Here is a 20,200-nt window from a genome sequence, read left to right on the forward strand (position 1 = left end):
AACTCCCAAGTGCTGGAATCACAGGCATGCATAAACGCGTTACAGCTTTCAGTAAACTTCTAGAACTTCAGAACTCACATACTACGCATTTTTGCAAGTCATTGTCAACTTTGTAGACTATTTATTACATTAGTGTTCACCTGTCAAATGGAAATAATACCACGCTTCCTGCGCTCCACAGTGGTTGATACAGCGTTCGCTTGAGCAGTAATTTGAAGGCCTTTGTACATGGTGAGTAATCACCAACAGCACTCACTCATAAACGTTATTTCATCAGATCTACACATGTAGGCAGTCCCCAAGGCTAACCTCACCGGAGCAGCCGGAGAGGATTTTGCTATCTGGAGATTTGTTTTTGTTTTGTTTTGTTTTCCCCGAAGTCAAGCAAAGTTGGCTTAGGAAGCATCTGATTTAAACTAGAAGGTGACACTCAGCACCCGGGGGCTGTGAGGCGGTCTCTTTAAATACTGGGGTGGAAGGGCGGGGTCGTTGCTGGGGACGCGGCGGAGACGTCTGTTTCCAGGAAGTGACTTCAGCGGCCGCGGAGATGGACGATTTACTGGACCTGGGCGAAGAGAGACGTCGCAGCTCGGCTACCTCCGTGAGGAGCGATGCTGGGGGTCGGGGGCTGGTTAAACGGGTGGGACAAGTGCCCCGACTCACCAAGAAGCCCGGAGTCGGGACAGACCCCGGCCCAGCCGCCCGAGAGCGAATCCCGGCTTAACGGAGGGTCTGCGCCCGGAGTCTAGTCCCCGGAAGTTCTCCAGAAAGCTGCTGGGAAGAGAGGTGGCTGGGGATGTTCTTTCCTTCCTGTAACCCCCCCTCCCCAGGATTGGAAATCAATACTCCAGTTTATTACGTGGGGGATGGGGAGTAACAACTGGGTAAAAACAAAAACAAAAACCTGATGATGGGCCCGTACACACCTAGCCCCGGCTTCCTTGCTGGTAGAATGGAGGAGGCGTTGCTGTGCAGTGTGCAGGTGAAATGGGGGTATTCCTGGAAAGCATTTACCACAACGCTTGACCTTCACTGCTGTTCTCTCCCAGGCCATGACCATCGTATGGCCAGTGGATAATAGAACTTGGTTAAAGACCTACATTCAGTGTTTTCTGTCAAAGTCGTTACCCCCTTCCAAAGTCTCCATAGCCTTTAGAGTTAGTTGAGATCACTAAAGGATGGGTCTCTTGGCAAGTCCTGGGTTTCTGCTGTAAAATCTCAGGTGTCTTGAGGGGCCCTGGTAGCATCCGATGCCCTCCCAGGTGCTTAGAGAGGCACCTGCTGGAGGGAGATAATAAGAGGGCAGGGGCCTTTTGTTTTGTTTTTGTTTTTGTTTTTGTTTTTGTTTTTTAAAAGCTAAGGACAACGGGCCACCATGTCTTTCTGGTACATGAAACTTTTTAGTACCTGGGATGTGAATGTGGTGATTTATTCATTCCTTCCTCAAATATGTATTGAGCCCTACTGTGTATCTGACTTTGTTCTAGGCAGAGAACAGAATGTCACTGACCTTTGCCCTGGGGGGGGGGTCTCGGAGAAGGACAGTAAACAGGCTCCCCTTAAAATACAGGCTCTCAGGTTGTGAAATGGTTTCCTGTGTTGTCAGTTTACAGGGTCTTCAGATAGTCTCCAACTTTACCAGTTGTCAGAGAAGCCACTTGTGGAAGCATTTGCAGAGAAGCATCTGCAGGCATGCTCATTCATTTTTGTTCTAAGGTAGCCGTCGCTGTAGGATCAGATACCTAATACTTGGATGTGCAGAAGAGGGTCCGTCCCCTCAACAGAGGAGGGTGCCTTCCTGAAGAAGGAAACGAGCTGTGTTATCAGAAAGATCGTCCCCCCACCATCTTGAAAGATGGATGACAGCGCAACTGGAGGGATTGATAATTGCAATCTGGCACTCAGATCCTATGTTGGCGGTTTTTTGTTTTTGTTTTTGTTTTTTAAATGCAGCGCTCCCAAAACCCTTTTCTTCCTTCTTCAAACACTTAGCACTGAGTTTACAGTAGGGTGCCCTGGGATGAACCCAGGGTTCAAAGTCACAAGAAGACATTGCAACTTAATCATTTTCTTGGGCCTCGGTTTCCCCTTTTATAAAATGGTGTCGGTGTCAATTCTTTGTCCGTGCTCTTGGGAGACCTAAAAATGCTGATGCTGTGCTGGTTTTTTGTTGTTTTTTTGTTTTTTTTTTTTTTATAAGTAAATGATCGCACACCAACACTCTTCAGCACCCATTAGAGTGCCTCAGCGTTTTGTGTGTGTCCCGGGGAACGTTGGAGACAGAGCCCCTGCCCACTTGGGGGGCTTGGGGAACACCTGCAGATGTTTCATCTGGTGACTCAGAATCTTGAAGTGCTCTGGTTTCCAAAAGGGATGTCTCAGCATTCCTGTCTCCTGCCCCTCTCCCCACCCCTCCCTTGTACTTGTAGATGCAGATCCAACCAGCAGAGCCAGAGGTCTCTCTGGATTCCTCTGGTGACAGTTGCCATGAAATTGAGGGATTCTCTCTGAAAGCCTGTCTGGTGGCTGTCACTCAAGTCCTACCTAGGAAGGTGGGAGCCTTTACTGCCTCATCTGAGCTGTGGCTTGCAGCTTCTGCCCAGGCTAGCTGCAGTTCTAACTGCGTGTGGTGGCTAGAAAAGTGACTTTGCTTTTGCTCTAACTGTGGTTTCTGAAAATCTCGTCATCACCACCCTGAATGTTTCCTGCTCTGCCCAACAGAATGGACTTGGGTACTCTCTCTCAAGGATTTAGAGAATTCTCTGTGAACGTGTACAAGTTACTCAAATCCTGTTCTCTGTCATGCCATAAAACTCCAGTCCTGGCTGACCATGATGTCATACCCACAGGGCCTCAAATGACATCCGATCATCTGTGCTCTCGTCTCTCCTTGCAGGGGGCCAAGATGGGCCGCCGAGCCCAACAGGAGTCACCTCAGGCTGAGAGTTACTTCAGTAGCAAGAATTCTTCATTGACGCAGACTGAAGAGGTGAGTGTTACAAAGGCAGAAGTCAACAGGAAGATGTGGAGCAATGCTCTGGGAGAGTGGCTGACCCCATAATGAGCAGGGCTCTGGAACTTGGTATTTCTGTGGAATGCCAGCCATTCCACATGCCTTGATTTGGAAGTTCCTTTCTAGGACATTTGTCCTTCTGGGGACATCTTTTCTTGGAGACCTTTGTATTCTGGACTGTTTTTTTTCCCCCTCAAATTTATTTTGTTTGTTCGTTTTTTGTTTTTCAAGACAAGGTTTCTCTGTGTAGCACTGGCTGTTCGGTAACTCTGCTGTGTAGACCAGGCTGGCCTCGAACTCATAGAGATCCACCTGCCTCTGCCTCCCAAATGCTAGGTTTAAAGGTATGTGCTACCATACCCAGCTTTTATCTATCTGTCTGTCTGTCTGTCTGTCTGTCTATCCATCCATCCATCCATCCATCCATCCATCCATCCATCTATTTATTTATTGCTTTTCAAGACAGGGTTTCTCTGTGTAACAGTCCTGGCTGTCCTGGAACTCACTTTGTAGACCAGGCTGGCCTCGAACTCACTGAGATTCGGCCTGTCTCTGACACCCAAGTACTAGGATTAAAGGTTTGTGCTACCACTGCCTGTCTTATTTTTTTAAAGACAGGGTCTCAAGTAGGCCAGGCTAGTATGGAACTCACTGTGTAGCTGAGGTTGACCTTGAACTACTGATTCTCCTGCCTCCACCTCCTGCAAGCTGGGATTACGGGCATGAACTGCCTGCCACGCCCTGTTGTTACAGGTACTAAGATCAGGCCCAGGATGTCATGTGTGCTAGGCAAGCACTCCACAGACTGAGCACATCCCCGGCCCTGTAGGCATCCATCTAAAGGCAGGGACTGGGAAGTTTCAGAAGGCAGACGCTGTCCAGGCTTTTATTTCCACCCAGTGAACACCGGAAGGTGTTCTAGTGCGATGAAGTTGAGTCACACAATTGGAGGGTTGCTACCAGTAGCAACCTCTGTCTCCTAGAGTCTCAGGCAGAAAGGGGATTGGGCCGCCTCTGCCTTCTGGAAATGTTTCCAATCGGCCTTTAAGGAATGATCCAGCTTCTTTGTGAAGGGTGGGGAATCCATGAACAGTACTCTTGAATATCAGGGTTCACTCAGCCCCCTTCCTCTGGACAGTCTTCACCTTCCCAAGCCTCCCTGACCTCTGTAGCCTGTCTTCCTAGGACTGCCTTGGCCTGCTTTTGCAGTGCCCGCCCCAGGGCAGGCTGGGGTGTTTGCTGACCGTCCTTTTCCTCGTCTCTCTGCTCCACTAGAAAGTGAGTCACCAGACGGTAGGAAGCCTGGCTTCTTGGCGGCTGTTCAACTCAACAGTTCACGGGGGCTGGGGGGTCCTGAGCTGAGACGTCTGGCAGACCACATAGGTGTGCATAATCCAGACACACTGTCCTTGCAGATCACATAAGTGGAGGTGTTTTCCCCTGCATCAGGGATGACGGCACCAGTGTCTTACACTCTTTGTGTGGTCCTGGCTGTGCATCTTTCATTTCCCCACTCACTGTGAGTATGAGGAATTATTGTGACCGTGATGCCGGCATGTAAAATCTGACAGCGACTCTTCCCTCACCAGCAGAAGACCTGAGGGAGGGAATTGGGGCCTGCAGGTCATATGACCACGCTGAAGGAACAGCTGGTACCTCTTCAAAGATGGTTGAGGCTGTCAGGATATAGATCAGCACTGCCTGATCTTCTGATCGTCTAAGAAATGCTGGCGGTCTAGTTCTGTGAGTGTGTGTGTGTGTGTGTGTGTGTGTGTGTGTGTGTGTGTGTGTACACATGCGTTCAATGCACACCTGTTGCTGACTCTGATCCTCAGCATCTTCCTTGGAGGTCATTATGAAAAGTCATTCTGGCCAGGCGGTGGTGGCGCACGCTTGTAATCCCAGCACTCAGGAGGCAGAGGCAGGTGGATCTCTGTGAGTTCGAGACCAACCTGGTCTACAGAACTAGTCCAGGACAGGCTCCAAAGCTACAGAGAAACCCTGTCTCAAAAAACTAAAAAAGAAAAAAAAAAAAAAAGAAAAAAGAAAAATCATTCTGTTCCTTATCTCTCTGGTGCCCAGCCAGGTTCCAGAATGCCTCCCTCCCCTTCCTGAGGTAGTGGGGTTTGAAGCAACGAATGGGCAGCCTCCCACAGGACCATATACTCACTGAGCTGTGAGAGACTCTTTGGCTGTTTCTTTCTAAAATTAGATCCAGGATTTGTGCCCATTTACACCCAGTTCTGAGCATACTACTTGATACGTTTATTTTTATCCCCTCACTGACTTTATTTAGTGGCAATATCCCTTTTAAAAAAAATGTGAGCATGGTACCTGGGAACTATCAGGCGGACTGGTGTTACTTTAGAGTCAAGTAGGAATTAGTTTTGAATAAATAGTTATTTTAAAGTGAGGTGTTGGAGTTGGGGCGTGGAAGAAGGAATCAGAGAGACTTGGAGCCACTGGCTCTTCTAACTGCTTGGCTCTTAAATCCACTAATCTCTGGAATCCTCCATCTCGTCATTTGTCAAATGGTGATCACAGCACCATTAGATAAATGTGGGGATCAAGTGAGCTATGCATTTAAGCACTTCGGTAAACTAAAGAGCACCGTCTAAGCCCCATTCATCCAGCACATTAGTGAGTCAATGAGTCTCTGTACTCTGTTGTTCCCATTGAAGGGCTGTGTGAAGGAGGGTGGTTAGGGCCCGGTGTGGTGGCACACGCTGTAATCCAGGCCCTGGGCATGTTGAGTTGGTTCTCTCCTTCCACCAGAGGTTCGGGGATTGAACTCAGGTCACCAGGCCTGCACAGCAAGCCCTTTATCCACTGAGGCTTCTCCAGCCTGCAGTCATGCTGTGTTCAGCCTCTACAGTTAGACTTTAAAAAAACGGTCAGTAGTTACAAAATTGAGAAATCTGATGTGAAAAACCCAGATTTGGGGTTTCCCTTGGAAATCAGAAGTTCTTCCCACTGAGACCTGTGGGCTGGCATTTCCGTGTGGCAGCAAGGCTGGGTCACTGGTGCCACATCCTTGTGGGTGACCAGGCCTCCCCAGTTCACTGCTTTTCATCTGCCTGTCTTTACTCGTAGTGCTGGGCATGGAACCCAAGGCCTTGCACATGTTAGACACGTGCCTTACCATTGAGCTCTGGCTTCTGGCCCTGGCCCTGGCCCTGGCCCTTCCTTCCTTCCTTCCTTCCTTCCTTCCTTCCTTCCTTCCTCCCTCCCTCCCTCCCTCCCTCCCTCCCTCCCTCCCTCCCTCCTTCCCTTCCTTCCTTGTTTTCTCTGTAGCTGTCCTGGAACTGGCTTTGTAGCCCAGGCCTGCCTCTGCCTCCCAAGTGCTGGGATCCAAGGCGCGCACCACCACTGCCCAGCTACTTCTTACATTTTGTTTGCTGGCTTGTTTGTTTCTGAGACAGATTTGCATCGTAACTCAGGCCGGCCTCAACCTTCAGGGGCTTCTGCTTCGGCCTTTTGCATGCTGCAATCGCAAGCACGTGCCTCTGTGCTTGGCCACCTCTCATTTTAACGCCCCGTCAGACTTGTTCACTTGGTCTGCATGGTGCCTATTCCCCCCTGAGTTTCAAAGCTGTTGCTGTTTGGGGGTGACTTCCAGGCATTCCTCTGCATCTGTTAGCACTGACAGATTAACATCAACCTCCAACACTTTCCCCTAGCCTGACTGAAATAGGACTGACTTTTGAGGAGTTCAGTGGAGGACAGAGGGGATGTGGTCACTGGGTGGTGTCCTGTGTCATCCTAACCCATCTAATTTCCTGCTGTGCCGCTGGAACCTCGTGGCTTCAGTTCTCACGGTTACAAGATGACTGATGATTGTCCAGGGGTCAGAACTGCATTCTAGGCAGGAAAAGGGTTCAGGGCGCATCCAGCTAAATTCTCCCCTTTGATCAGGAAACAGTAGCTGGAGACCTCAGTGGGTTTATGGCTAGCCGCATTTAACTGGTCAGTACACAGTTTTACAGCTGCCCTAGCTTTCAAGAGAGCTTGGAATCCAGTCAGAATTGGGTCTTGTAACTGCCACTCCGGGTTTTTGAGTTGTTCTGACAAGATTGGGGGCTGACTCAGCCAGGAAAGTGCTTGCCGTGTGTATTAGCTACTTCACTGTTGCTGTGAAAAAACTCCAAGGCCAAGGCAACTTACGGAGGAAGGGCTTCTTTGGTGTTTATCGTTCCTGAGGGATATGAAATTTATCACCATGGATGGCCCAGAGCCTGGCCGTCACCAGGCAGACGGACATGGGGCTGGAGCAGCAGCTGAGAGCTCACATTGAAATTTTTTGAGATTATAGTGACATCATCTCCCCCTTCCTTTCTTCCCTCCAAACTCTTCCGTGTCTGCCCTGCACCCTCCCCACCAAGAGCTCACATCATGGGGAAGCCTCAAAGCCCGCCCACAGCGGCACACCCCCTTATCCTTCCCAAACAGTTCCAGGTATTCAGACACGTGAGCTGAATCGGGCACCCGTTCTCATTCAAACCGTCATCACTCTGTGCAGACGCGGGCAGACCTGTGTGAGGTCCCGTGCCCCCACGTGAAAGCCAGGCTCGGTGGCGCTCACCTGTAACCCCAGCACTGGAAAGTGGAGCCAGGAAGACCCTTGGGGCTTGCTGGCAATCAGTGAGCTCCGGGTTCGGTGAGAGACCCTGCCTCAGAAACTGAGATGGAGAGCATGCAGGATCCACACCTGACCTCAACACTTGGTCTCCATGAACATATAGCGACATCGACGTAGATACACGACAGACAGACAGACAGACAGACAGACACACACACACACAGAGAGAGGGGGGGGAGGTTGATACAAACTAACTTGACATTAAAAATTAGAACTTATACAAACTTTTTAAATAGACTTGGATAAGAAAGGGAAGAATTCTATTTTGGGCCAACTGCCTTCCCTACATTCCTCTCCAATTCCTTACAGTTGTGTGGGGCTCCATGAGAACACTGTCCTGGGTCCCAGTGTGCCTAAGCGAATTGCCCGGTAAACGCTCCCCTGGGTTGGATTCTCCCAGCCATTTTGGTCGCCGTTTAGGGGCTTTGTGCCCATGGAGCACATGTGGCTCAGCCCAAGTAACGGGACCCTGGCCCACACTGAGAGAGGAGGAGAAGAGGTCTTGCGGTCTGCTTGGTCATTCTTTAGATGTCAAAGACTATAACTACCTGGTTTTCCTGAATGGACAGGGAGATGCGCTCCTTTGTCATTTCACTGGCTTGGAGTCCATTGGAGTTGTGCCATAGTGTGTGTGTGTGTGTGTGTGTGTGTGTGTGTGTGTGTGTGTGTGTGTGAGATGTATGGACTTGTTCATGTGAGCATATGTATGTCAGAGGTTGATGTTGGGTGTCTTCCTTGATTACTCTCCATCTTATTTTTGGGGACATGGTCTCTCTCTAAACCTGGAATTCATCAAGACAGCTAGGCTGGCCTGCCAGTGAGCTCCAGGTTCTACCTGTCTCCCCAACTTCCCCGCCCTCCTGAGGTTTACAGAGCCGAGCCACTGCACCTGACTTTTACATGGGTGCTGTGCTGGGGACTGAACCCAGGTCCTCATGCTTGTGTGGCAGCCACTTTACCATCCTAGTCATTGCCCCAGTTCCCTGGACCAGTGCCTGGTTCTTTAGGGTTGTCATGGAGATCACACTGGGCAATGTAAGCGTCGTAGGTAATACATTATCTAGCCATGGAGCCCCCAGGAAATGTGGAGCACTGGGAAGGCTCACAACCATCGTGTGTGTGTGTGTGTGCGTGTGTGCGTGTGTGTGTGTGTGTGTGTCTGTCTGTCTGTGTGTCTGTCTGTCTGTCTGTCTCACTGGTCAAAGATCAGACTCGGATCAGGTGTGTGGTTCAGTTAGCAAATCACGTTGGCAGTCATTGAAATTAGGAGCGGGCTTTGCTGGAAGGTAGTTCTACAGTGTGTCTGAGGAAAAGCCCTTGTACGAGTTGAAAGCGGGTGTCTCTGCCCGACAAGCCAATCTGCTGACTCAAATGATGCTTACATAACTCCTTTGAGAAAAGCCCTGGGCCATCCAGTTATGTTACGCTGAGTATGGGCAAAAGTAGGCTTTGGCAAAACGCTCCAGGGCTGGTTTAGCTATGGATGTGCATTTCTCCCGTGCTTATATAAGGTGGCTTCTGGCCTGAGCTTTTATCTTGCAGATAGAAATCAGAGCCTCCGTTGAAACAGTTGCTACCTGTGTGCTAAGCCCTTGCAGCAACCCCAGGAAAGCCTGGAGGTGCCTCTAGAAGTAGATAGATACCATTACCTCACTCAGGAGAGGCTGGGTAACTCATCCAGAGCCCTCAGCTCATCTCTGCCTGTAGCCAGCCACTCCATGCCCTCTCCTACCCGCCCTACAGGTGATATACAGACCCTCCCCTCCCCCCAGGAAGAAGGGGCTTTGGGGGAGAGAGCGGAGAGACCACGGGATCCCGGAGTCTTCTGCAGAGGGAGTGGGTCCTCGTTTGGTCATCCTTATTAGTTGTAGAGAGTGGCGTTGAATCCCAGCTGTTTCTTCCCCCCCCCCCCCCCCCAATACCCTCAGTGTTCCTCCTGAGGACACAGAGCTCAAAGTTAGCCAGAATCTTGCCCAGGAATCTGAGAAATGCTGCTGGACTCATGTTCCCAAATTAGGCCAATTTCCTCATCCCCCAGCCGCCTCACTCGGCCAGCACTCCCGCGGCACTTTGCATTACGTCCCTCGCCCTCTGCTTGTTCCCTGACTGGTCTGCCAGCAGGGTAGTTATTTTCAGCCCAATAGGGTTATCTCCTGACCCTTTTTGGTGACATTTTTTTTCTCCTTTCTCACAAAAATAACTCTCATGATTGGTCACATTTTTCAGCCTTTTTCGTAACCTCTTCTCCAATCGGCTGGGTTGAATGATGTCGCTGATAACGTTGCCAAAGAGGGATGCAGGGAATTTGATGTGGAGCCGTCCACAAGGAATGCGTTTTCCACACTTCATATTTATGTCATGCTTCGAATGCCTCCGTTTGGGCTCTCCCTCTGGGTGGGCAGATGTACATCACGACCCATCCCCGGGCCTGGCTGCTGTGTGGGCGGGAATGCCATGTCGGGAGAGCTCACAATTCGAAATCAGCATCTCAGAGTCTTCTTCAGCTCTGCTCCAGTGTTCAGAGCTTTCTGGCTGCCCCAGGACAGTGCATGGTCTTCTTAGCATCACCTGTGTCCCATGAGGAAGGTTGGTGCTCACCATGCACCTTAAGACGCTCTTCCTCACCTGACATAAATACCAGAGGCCTAGCCCACTGTGTCAGTAAGTTGTCCATTGTCATCTGCCCCAAAGGGTGAGGATTGCCATTTTACCTTTGACCCCAGCTCTGCCATTAGCTAGGTATACCTCTTCACAAGTAACTTACCATACTAAGCCTGTTTCCTCATCTGCTGAATGGACACAGTGGTGATATTTACAGGGCTGGGGGTTACCTGAGAGAATGTAGAAAGCTCTGGAACAGCGTCTGACACATGCAGCTACTTTTGACATTTATCTAAGTCATGAGAATTAGAACCTGTTACCAATTTTTCCTGAGTTTCAGTTCTGGTCAAGAGTCAGAAGTGTTCATATTTCACAGAACTAACTGGTCCTTAGGGTACCCCCCCCCCCCCAGAACAAACAAAGCAAGACAATGGCATTTGGATGGGACTCTTTGGAGAGAATCTGTGGCGACCCATTTTGTCTCCTCTGTGAGCATGCCTGCCTATACTATTGGCCAGTTACTTTCCAGTGCTTGTCTACTTCCCAAAGACTAATCCTTAGTTGTTGACATGGACTTCAGTGGTTCTGAGGGCATAGGAGGAAATGAGGACACTCGTGACCTTTGTGGCCTTGAGTAAAAGGTAACATTCATCCATTCACTTATTAAAGCTTGACTGAACACCTTCTGTGTGCCAGGTCCTGGATAGTCATGGTCCCAAGGTCTCTAGAACCTTGGTCTGGGAGCCTGCAAAGGAGTTGTGAAGCAAATCAGAGAGCGAAGTCACCAGCCGTGAGACTCTTCACCTCAGGGCACCCAGCTAGACTCTGCAGGAAGAAGCCATGTCTGAGCAGAGACTCAGTTCATACCAGAAGAGCAGGGAGGCTTCTCCTGTAAGGGAGGCCGTTCTGGAGGCAAGGAGAGAGTGTGGCAGGTTGGGTTTGTGCCGGGAGTCACCAGTGCCCCTGGGTTTGACACCAGCCCCTTCTCCATGTGTTTGTCGTTGAGCTGGTCAGGAAGACCTCTGCGGTGGGCCAAGGATCTCACACCGCTGCGACACCGGAGTTGATCAGACTCCTTTGGGAGTAGGTGGCCGGCTGGCTCATGTTCAGACGTCTTTTTTTGGTTGGAGAAGATTTTCCTGGTAACGATGCTTGTGTTGTAATGAGAACTGGCTTCTGTTCAGGCAAGGCCTCCAGATCAGACTCCTCGGAAGCCCTGGCTCCAAATGGAACTAGAGAAGTGGTTTGAACCACTACAGTGTCACCTGGGTCCCGAGGGAGTGGCCTTGTTCCCGGGTCTTCCCTTGTGTGCCCACCCACCTGAGGTTCAGCTAGAGTCATCCTGTACACACCCACAGCGGTTCACATTCAGAAGGAGTTCTAAATGAGCATCACCCTGGGTTCCATCCCAGTGCTAAAAAAAAAAAAAAAAAAAAAAAAAACCAAACCAACCAAACAAACAAAAAAACAAAACCCCATTTTTCCCACAATTAATACCCATTGTTTTCAGAAGTAAAAAAAACAAATTCCGGGTGCTGTAGCTCATGCCTGAAATCCCAGTACTCAGGAGGCTGAGGCAGGAGAAATGCTGTCAGTTTGAAGTCAGCCTGATCTACCTGGTGAGTTCCAGGCCCGTGTAAATGCAAAACCCTGCATGTATGTGTGAATGCATGTTACTCTCACTTGACCCTGTGAGATTTGGTTTTTATACATCTCCAGCCTCGCTTCAGAGCTGTCTCCTGTTACAGTGGAGCTGAACTCCACTGCTTCTGTGATTCTCGACATACTCTCCCCCACTCCCCAAATTCTGTCATTCCATAGGACAGCATAGTTACCGTTACTCTGGTGCGTGCGTGCGTGTGCGTGCTCTCATGCACAGGTGCATGCACCCATGCAGAGGCCAGGGGAGGGTGTCAGATGTCTCCCTTATTGCTCTCTGCCTTGTTCCCTTGAGATAAGGTCTCTCGTTGAACCTGAAACTTAGCATCTTGAGTAGACTGGCTTGCCAGCGAGCTCCCAGGATCTGCCTGTCTCCAGTCCCAACACTGGGGTTACAGTCATATACAGCCATGCCTGACTTTTATTAATACATGGGTGTTGGGGATTCGAACTCAGGCCCTTCTGCTTGCACAGCAGGCATTCTTACACACTGAGCCATCTCCCCAGCCCTATACTCCTACTCTTTGCTGGGCTGACCGTTAGTTATTCTCAGGTTCAAGTTGCACGTTGCTCTTTTGAAGTATTCCCGTTTCAGCTGGTCCCCTCACTGCACTTTCATAGTGTTCTTTGATTTTCCTCTCCCCCAGTGTACATCAGTAATTTGTGTAATTATTTAGACCATCAGTTATAAACCCCAGGTGTTCCTACTGTGCTTCTTCCTGCCCTGGTCCTGGCACTTGGCAAGTCCTCAGTTAAAGGAGCAAAGAAAAAGCCTAGGAGGGCTTTGCCAGTTTGAGGTACCTCTGGGACTGCCAGTGGATGATGCCCAGGAGACTTTTCTGCATGGTGCTTGAATATGCCAAGTTCAGGGCTGACATCACTAACATTCAGGTGGTGAGCAGGAGCTGTGTTCTCAGTGAGAGAGTTTGCAGGATCAGAAGAGGCGAGGCCCCCTTGACAAGCTGAGGAACAGGCAGAAGCTGAGGCATACCCACAGTTTAAAAACACATAGGTAAGCCAGTCTGTCAAAGTTGTGAGTGTCAGGAGAGGAGAGGAGAAAAGCAGACATCTGGAGCATGCCCAAGCCAAGGTAAGTGAGATGTCACAAAGGAGAAGGGATCAGCAGTGCTTGACAGCCTGGGGAGAGTCCCCTAGTAATGGGGCACCACTACAGATTCTGGGGCAGTCTGTCAGGGCGTGTGTGCCTGCACAGAACTACACACACACACACACACACACACACACACACACACACACACACACACACACAGGCTTAGTAAGAACTTGCCGTAAGAACCCAGCAAGTAGATTCTGACATGTCTGTGTTCTCCACTAAATGAGCAGGGCTCCTTGTCTGTCACCCTTGGCATCTGTCTGTCTGTCCTTTTCTTCCCTTTCTGGCCTCCCTTTGTTTTCCTTCCATCTCCCCAGTTTCTCTTTCTCGTACCCCTTTCTGGTTTACCTCTTAACCAGTGGTTATGGAGAATTCAGTCTCCTATAAGTGCCTGCATGTGTGTGTGTGTGTGTGTGTGTGTGTGTGTGTGAGTGTGTGTGTGTGTGTTACTTTTCTACTTCTGTGGACAGACACCTCAAACAAGGCAACTTTGAAAATCATTTAATTAGGGGCTTGCTTACCATTTCAGAGAGTGAGTCCCTAACCATCATGGCTGGGAACATGGCGGCAGGCAGGCATAGTGCTGAAGCAGTAGCTGAGAACTTACATCTGATCCATAAGTTGGAGGCAGAGAGTGTGACTGGACCTGGCATGGGCTTTTGATACTTCAAATCTTATCCCCAGGGACACCTCCCCTAAGGCGGCCACACCTTCTAATCATGCTCAAAACAGTTCCACCAGCTGGGAACCAAACATTGAAATATATGAGCCCCTGGAGGCCAAACCACCACAGTGTTTTTAAATTTATCTATCTTTGTGGGTAGGGATTTTAGCAGGAATCTTAACAGGTCTTATTAATAAGAACAAACCTGAGGCCAGTTATTGGGGTGAATGCTGGAAGATCAGAGAAGCAGAACAAGCCACAGCTTCCTCGCCTCGCCAGTTCCTCAGCTGGTCTTATTTCCTCAGACTGGAAGCCTCTGAGTCCTCATCCACATGAATCTCAGCTGAACTGTTGCTGGAAACCCTGAATGCTTAACCAGCCAAAATGCTTAACTAACTTAGTTCCTGGTCCTCACACCTTACATACTTTCTGCCATCACTCCCTGGGATTAAAGGCGTGTGTCACCAGGCCTGGCTGTTTCCAATGTGGCCTTGAACTCCGAGATCCAGAGGTATTTCTGTCTCTGGAATGCTAGGATTAAAGGCATGTGCTACCACTGCCTATCCTCATGTTTAATATTGTGGCCGTCCTGTTCTCTGACCCCAGATAAGTTTATTAGCATGCACAATGTTTTAGGGAACACAATACCACCACAAGGGATGGTGATGTGGGTGCCTGTGTACTGTAACATGCATATAGAGACCAGAGGACCACTTGTGGGGAGCAATTGTCTCCTACCATATGGGTCCTGGATCTCAAACTCAGTTGCCTTCAACCTCTGCAATAAGTGCCTTTACTCACTGAGCCATTTTGCTGGAGATATATATATATATATATGTATATAATATATAAAAATATATATGAAATATAAAAATATATTCCTAAGTAGAATTTTCTTTGTCTTACATTTGATATGTACTTTCCAGTACAAAAATGATCAAGATATCATGTTGTAGTTGAGAGCCACACAGACAAGTGGTGAGAATCTGGAAGTTATAGCAGAGCCTGGATCACAGAGGCAGCACAAACTCCTGAGAGCTAATGAGGGCCTCAGAAGGACGCAGCTCTGGTCTGCATAGAAGTGAATGCATGGGAATCTGCAGATGTGGGGTAAGCAGAAGGGCAGATGGAGAACACTGAGGTGTGTTTGGACATAGGCTGTCTTAGTTAGGGTTCCTGTTGCTGTGAGGAAGCACCATGGTCAAAAAGCAAGTTGGGGAGGAAAGGGTTTATTTGGCTTACACTTCAGCATTGCTGTTCATCACTGAAGGAAATCAGGACAGGAACTCAAACAGGGCAGGAACCTGGAGGCAGGAGCTGATGCAGAGGCCATGGCGGGTGCTGCTTATTGGCTTGCTCCTCCTGGCTTGCTTAGCCTGCTTTCTTATAGAATCTGGGACCACCAGCCCAGAGATGGAACCACCCACAATGGGCTGGGCCCTCTCCCATCAGTAATTAATTAAGAAAATGCCCTGCAGCTGGATCTTATGGAGGTATTTTCTCAATTAGGTTTCCTTCTTTCAGATAACTCACGTTTGTATATCAAGTTGACATAAGACCAGCCAGCAATAGGCCTCCTGTTACAACAGTGGGGCTTATTTTCTATGCTGTGGGGTGCCCACACAGATGTTGAGCAGGGAAAGACATTCTTGACTTTGTTTTCTAGGGAGAGGAATCTGGCAGCTATACTGGAGAATAGTGTAGCATGGAAAGAGGGTGTTGGCAGGGAGATGCATGGAGGCGGTTGGAGTCGTCATAGAAGATGATATAGCAGAGCCAAGGCAGTGTTCCCAAGCTTCAGGCCGTACCACGATGCTCTTACAATTTCTTGGGGCCCACATGCCACTCCCATTATTAACGTTAAACAAACAAACAAACAAACAAACAACCCCCACCAAAGACAACAGCTCCCCTTTTGTACTTAAGTTTTTGAAAAGAAAATTTATCAGTGACATTACAGTTTGTAGTAATTAGATATTTCAGAATGGCCACGAAACCATTTCAGGTTCTAACTGGGGTTTGAAACGCAGCAAGGTTATTGTCGTTTGAAGCTGGGGCAGCTGTGTGGTTACGGGTGAGCCGAACTGTGAGTTGTCTGAAAACGGAACCACTAGCCGAGAGTTAGCCAAATGCCCTGAGTTTTGGTGCATGTATCCGTTACTTTTTATTGCTACAATTAAACACTGACCAAAAGAACATTGGGGAGGAAAAAGTCTATTTCATCTTTCCACTTCCAGGTCATAGTCCATCATTGAGGGAAGGCAGGTCAGCAGCCATGGAGGAACACTGCTTACTCACTCACCCTGTTCATGCTCAGCCAACTTTCTGACATTACCCAGGCCCACGATGGGCCAGGCTCTCCCAGATTAGCCATCAAGACACTCACAGACATGGCCACAGACCAGTCTGATCTTAAACAGTTCCTCAGCTAAGGTGCCTTCTTCCCATGTGACCCCAGATTGTATCACATTGACAGCAAAACTACCCAGCAGATCATTGTTTGCCTAGGCTGTTTTTAGTGACCAAGATGGAGAATTAAAGAGACTTGTTAACTGAATAGCATGAGCTCAGAAAACGTTTTTTTTTAGAAGAGTCAAGGTCTAGAGGAGCTTGTGGGGGAGTGAGGTAGAGGCTTTTTTTTAAAAAAATTTTTTTACTTTTATTTATTTATTTATTTTTGTGGGATTGAATGGAGTAGGCTCTGCTTGAAAGATTCTTCGAGAGAATCAACAAAGTCTGTGGGGGACAGCCAGACTTTAGGAGCGTCAAGAGGTGGGGAGAATGTGTAGTGAATCCAGAGTATTAAGTCTGTTTAGGAACCAGGAGACGCTGGCTGGTAAGCCTCAGTGAGAGGCTAGTGAGGCTGGACCTCTTCTCACTGTGTGCATGCCAGTAATTCCTGCGGAGCAGGCTGATAGTAAAACACTCACTTAGCAATGGTACTTCACATGAGAAGGTTCCTAAGACTGAATGTAATCAGTGCCAGACGGAAACGTTTCTGGCCACATACTTTTGCCCTGGGTAATAGCTATGTCTTGTCTTCATGCTGACGTTGGCTTTTTATGTAATTCTCACAGTGGTTACTCTAGGGGCAGGAACGTGAATCCCTAACCTACGTGCGACAATGGGGGACCTGGCACTGCAGGATGAGTCCCCTTGTCCCCCTCGGTCTTCCGTGCTATCGACAGCATATACTTTATTTAACAGCACGTGCGTTATAACTTCTGCAGAACACTTTGTAGCCTCAGCTTAGATAGAGTTGTTAGGGTTTCCTGTGATGATCCGGTCCCCATCCGGTATCGTTTCTCTATAGCTTAGACAACCCCCTCACCTGGCATTTCTTTTCTTTCTTTTTTCTTTTTTTTCTTCAGATTTTAGGTTTTCTTTTTTTCTAAAGATCGATTTATTTTTTGTATTTTATGTATATGAGTACTCTAATCTGCATGTACACCCTCACACCAAAAGAGGCATCAGATGCCATGATAGATGGTTGCGAGCCACTGTGTGGTTGTTGGGAATTGAACTCAGGACCTCTGGAAGAGCAGCCCATGCTCTTAACTGCTGAGCCATCTCTCCAGTCCTCATGTGGCATTTCTTGTCTGCCAGGGACTGTTCTGTTTGGTTTGTCTTAAAATGTCTTCATTTCATCTTTACTTTTTAAGGATATTCTCTTTGGATGTAGAATTCTAGACTAAGTTTTTTTCTTTTTCCTCAGAATTGGAAAGATCAGCCAGATTTAGTGGCACAGTTTTCCTAATCCCAGCAACTTGGGAGGTAAAGACAGGAAGATCAATGCAAATGTGAGGCCAGCCTGATCTATGCAGTGAGTTTCAGAGTACCAGGGCTGTGTAGGGAGACCGACTCAAAACAAAACAGGATTGCTATTCCTTTGACCACTGGCCTTCATTGTAGTGGTGACTGCAGGTTTATATGTAAATTTTGTTCCCAGCAGGCACAGAGGCAGGGGGATCAGTATTCCAGGCCTAGCCTGGGTCATGTGTGAGCTCGGTCAGCCTGTGCTGATGTTTGGTTTTTAGTAGTTAATCTGTCCTGCTCCTAGGTATGATTTTCTATTTATCTGTTTTGTTGGGATTTGCTGAATTTTTCACACCTGTAGGTTGATATTTCCATTTTTACCAGATTTGGAAATATTTAGACCAGGTTTTCCTCAGATAGCTGTTTCCATCCGAGTACTAACCAGGCCCACCCTGCTTACTTAGCTTCCGAGATTCTGGGTGGTGTGGCAGTAGACCTAAGACATTTCGTGCTCACGTCTTTCTCCCTGTTCCTGGAATCTGGGTTGGATGGTTCACATTCTGTCAAATGATCTGTGTTGCTCTTTCCCAAGAAGTCTTGTTAGCCTTGTCTCCCCTTTTATCCTTTTTTGTTCCTTCACATCGAGTCTTTTTTTTTTTTAAATTAGTTTATTCAATGTACATTGGTATGAAGGTGTCGAGGTCCCCTGGAACTAGAGTTACAGACAGCTATGAGCTGCTACGTGGGTGCTGGGGATTGAACCTGGGTCCTCAGGAAGAACGGTCAGTGCTCTTAACCAGCCCTCTGTTAGTCTTTCAAGATCATCTGCCTTTCAGTTTTTTCTGCCACTGGTTTCAAGCTACTGTTAAACCCATTCACTGGAGTTTTTGTTCAGTTAGTTTACATGTAAGTTCTTTTTGGTTTTTCGAGGTAGGGTTTCTCTGTGTAGCTTTGTACCTTTCCTGGAACTCACTCTGTAGCCCAGGCTGGCCTCGAACTCATGGAGATCTGCCTGGCTCTGCCTCTCAACTGCTGGGATTAAAGGCGTGTGCTACCACTGCCCGGCCAATTTCTAAATTGCTATTTGGTTCCCTCCCCCTTCATTTTTTTAAACACATAATTTCTGTTTTGCACTTAGATTTCCTATCTGCTCACCAATTATGACCATCTTTTCCTTTACAGTCTCGAGCATACTTATTTTTAATGTGTCTAAGGTCCCCCCCCGCCCCCCCCATGTATGTATGAGTAGCATACAGAAAATGTATGACCTCAGAGGTCAAAAGAGTGAGGTGTATCCCCTGGACCTGGAGTTTATGTATGGTTGTGAGCTACCATGTGGGTGCTGGGCACTGAACCTGGGTCCTTTCCAAGAGCAGTATATGCTCTTAACCACTGAGCCATTTTTCCAGCCCCCTTGAATGCATTTATCATTGTTTCTTTAAAGCTTTTGACGATTCCAACATCTGGGTCATGTGAGGTCAGTGTTTTTCCTAGGCTTTTTAACTTCGCTTCACATGCCTGGTAGTTTTGGTTTCGATGTGAGACATTGTGCTGCTACATTATAGAAACTTGGATTATATTCATCTCAGTCTGGATTTTGTTTTAGCACATAGGTATCCATGGGTCACTGAACTTGTGTAGCACTCTGAAAAGTGAATCTAAAAAGTCCCAAGTTGGAGAGCTGGGGGTGTGCTGTTCAAACGGCAGGAGGCCTCCTGCAGAGCCTTGTGAAAAGTGACAAAGTTGATGAGCTGGGGAAGCACTTGGCGTGCCTCTGTGACAGCCCATTGTCACCTGGGACCAGTGCCTTCTGCCTGTGTTGTGGGAGAAAGGGTGGGAAGGGGCTGGAGAGATGGCTCAGCGGTTTAGAGTGATGGAAGCTCTTCCAGGACTGGAGTTTGGTCCCCAGCCACCCACATGAGGCAGTTCAAAACCACCTGCAACTTCTGCAACTTCAGCTCCAGAGCTCTGACACCTTCCGGCCTCTGTGTGTGCATGTGCATACACACACACACACACACACACACACACACACACACACACGCACGCACGCACGCACACACCATCACGTAAATAGAAGTAAATCAGGGAGGAGAGAGTTTGTCTGAGGCATTAGAGACAGGTAGCACCTTCCAACACTAGAATATGAGAACATTTTTAGCAATTGATAAAGCCAAGGACCAAAGTTATAAGTTTTCATAAGTAAATTTTATTCAGTGTAAAGGACAGTTTATCTTCTTGGTTTGTACCTTTTATTTATTTATTTATTTATTTATTTATTTATTTATTTATTTATTTATGGTTTTTCGAGACAGGGTTTCCCTGTGTAGCTTTGCACCTTTCCTGGAACTCACTTGGTAGCCCAGGCTGGCCTCGAACTCACAGAGATCCGCCTGGCTCTGCCTCCTGAGTGCTGGGATTAAAGGCGTGCGCCACCACTGCCCGGCTGGTTTGTGCCTTTATAATTTGGGTAAATTATATAGTTCCATTCTTTAATGAAATGAAGGTCAGAGAAAATAGTGGGTTTTTTAAGAACAATTTTTAGCAAGATTAAAAACCCTGGCTGGGCCGACAGTGGCTGTGCACGCCTGTAATCCCAGCACTCAGGAGGTGGGGACAGGTGGATCTCTGTGAGTTCGAGGCCAGCCTGGTCTACAAAGCTGGTTCCAGGACAGCCAAGGCTGTTACACAGAGAAACCTTGTCTCAAAATAACAACAACAAAAACAATCTAGTACTTCTAACCACACCCAAAA

General features: G+C 48.2%; 1 protein-coding gene across 1 annotated transcript in view; it reads left to right on the forward strand.

Annotated features, from left to right (window-relative positions):
* Nucleotides 1–507: 507 nt before the first annotated feature.
* The window catches only part of Ift43 (intraflagellar transport 43), a 66,249-nt gene continuing 46,556 nt past the window's right edge, over nucleotides 508–20,200 (forward strand). Inside the window, exons 1-2 of the mRNA XM_036205640.1 lie at nucleotides 508–601; nucleotides 2,897–2,989. Coding sequence (XP_036061533.1) covers nucleotides 548–601; nucleotides 2,897–2,989 — 147 coding nt within the window. The 5' untranslated portion in view covers nucleotides 508–547. The remainder of the gene's footprint in view (nucleotides 602–2,896; nucleotides 2,990–20,200) is intronic.

Source organism: Onychomys torridus, chromosome 14 (assembly GCF_903995425.1).
Source record: "Onychomys torridus chromosome 14, mOncTor1.1, whole genome shotgun sequence".
Classification (NCBI taxonomy): Eukaryota; Metazoa; Chordata; class Mammalia; order Rodentia; family Cricetidae; genus Onychomys; species Onychomys torridus.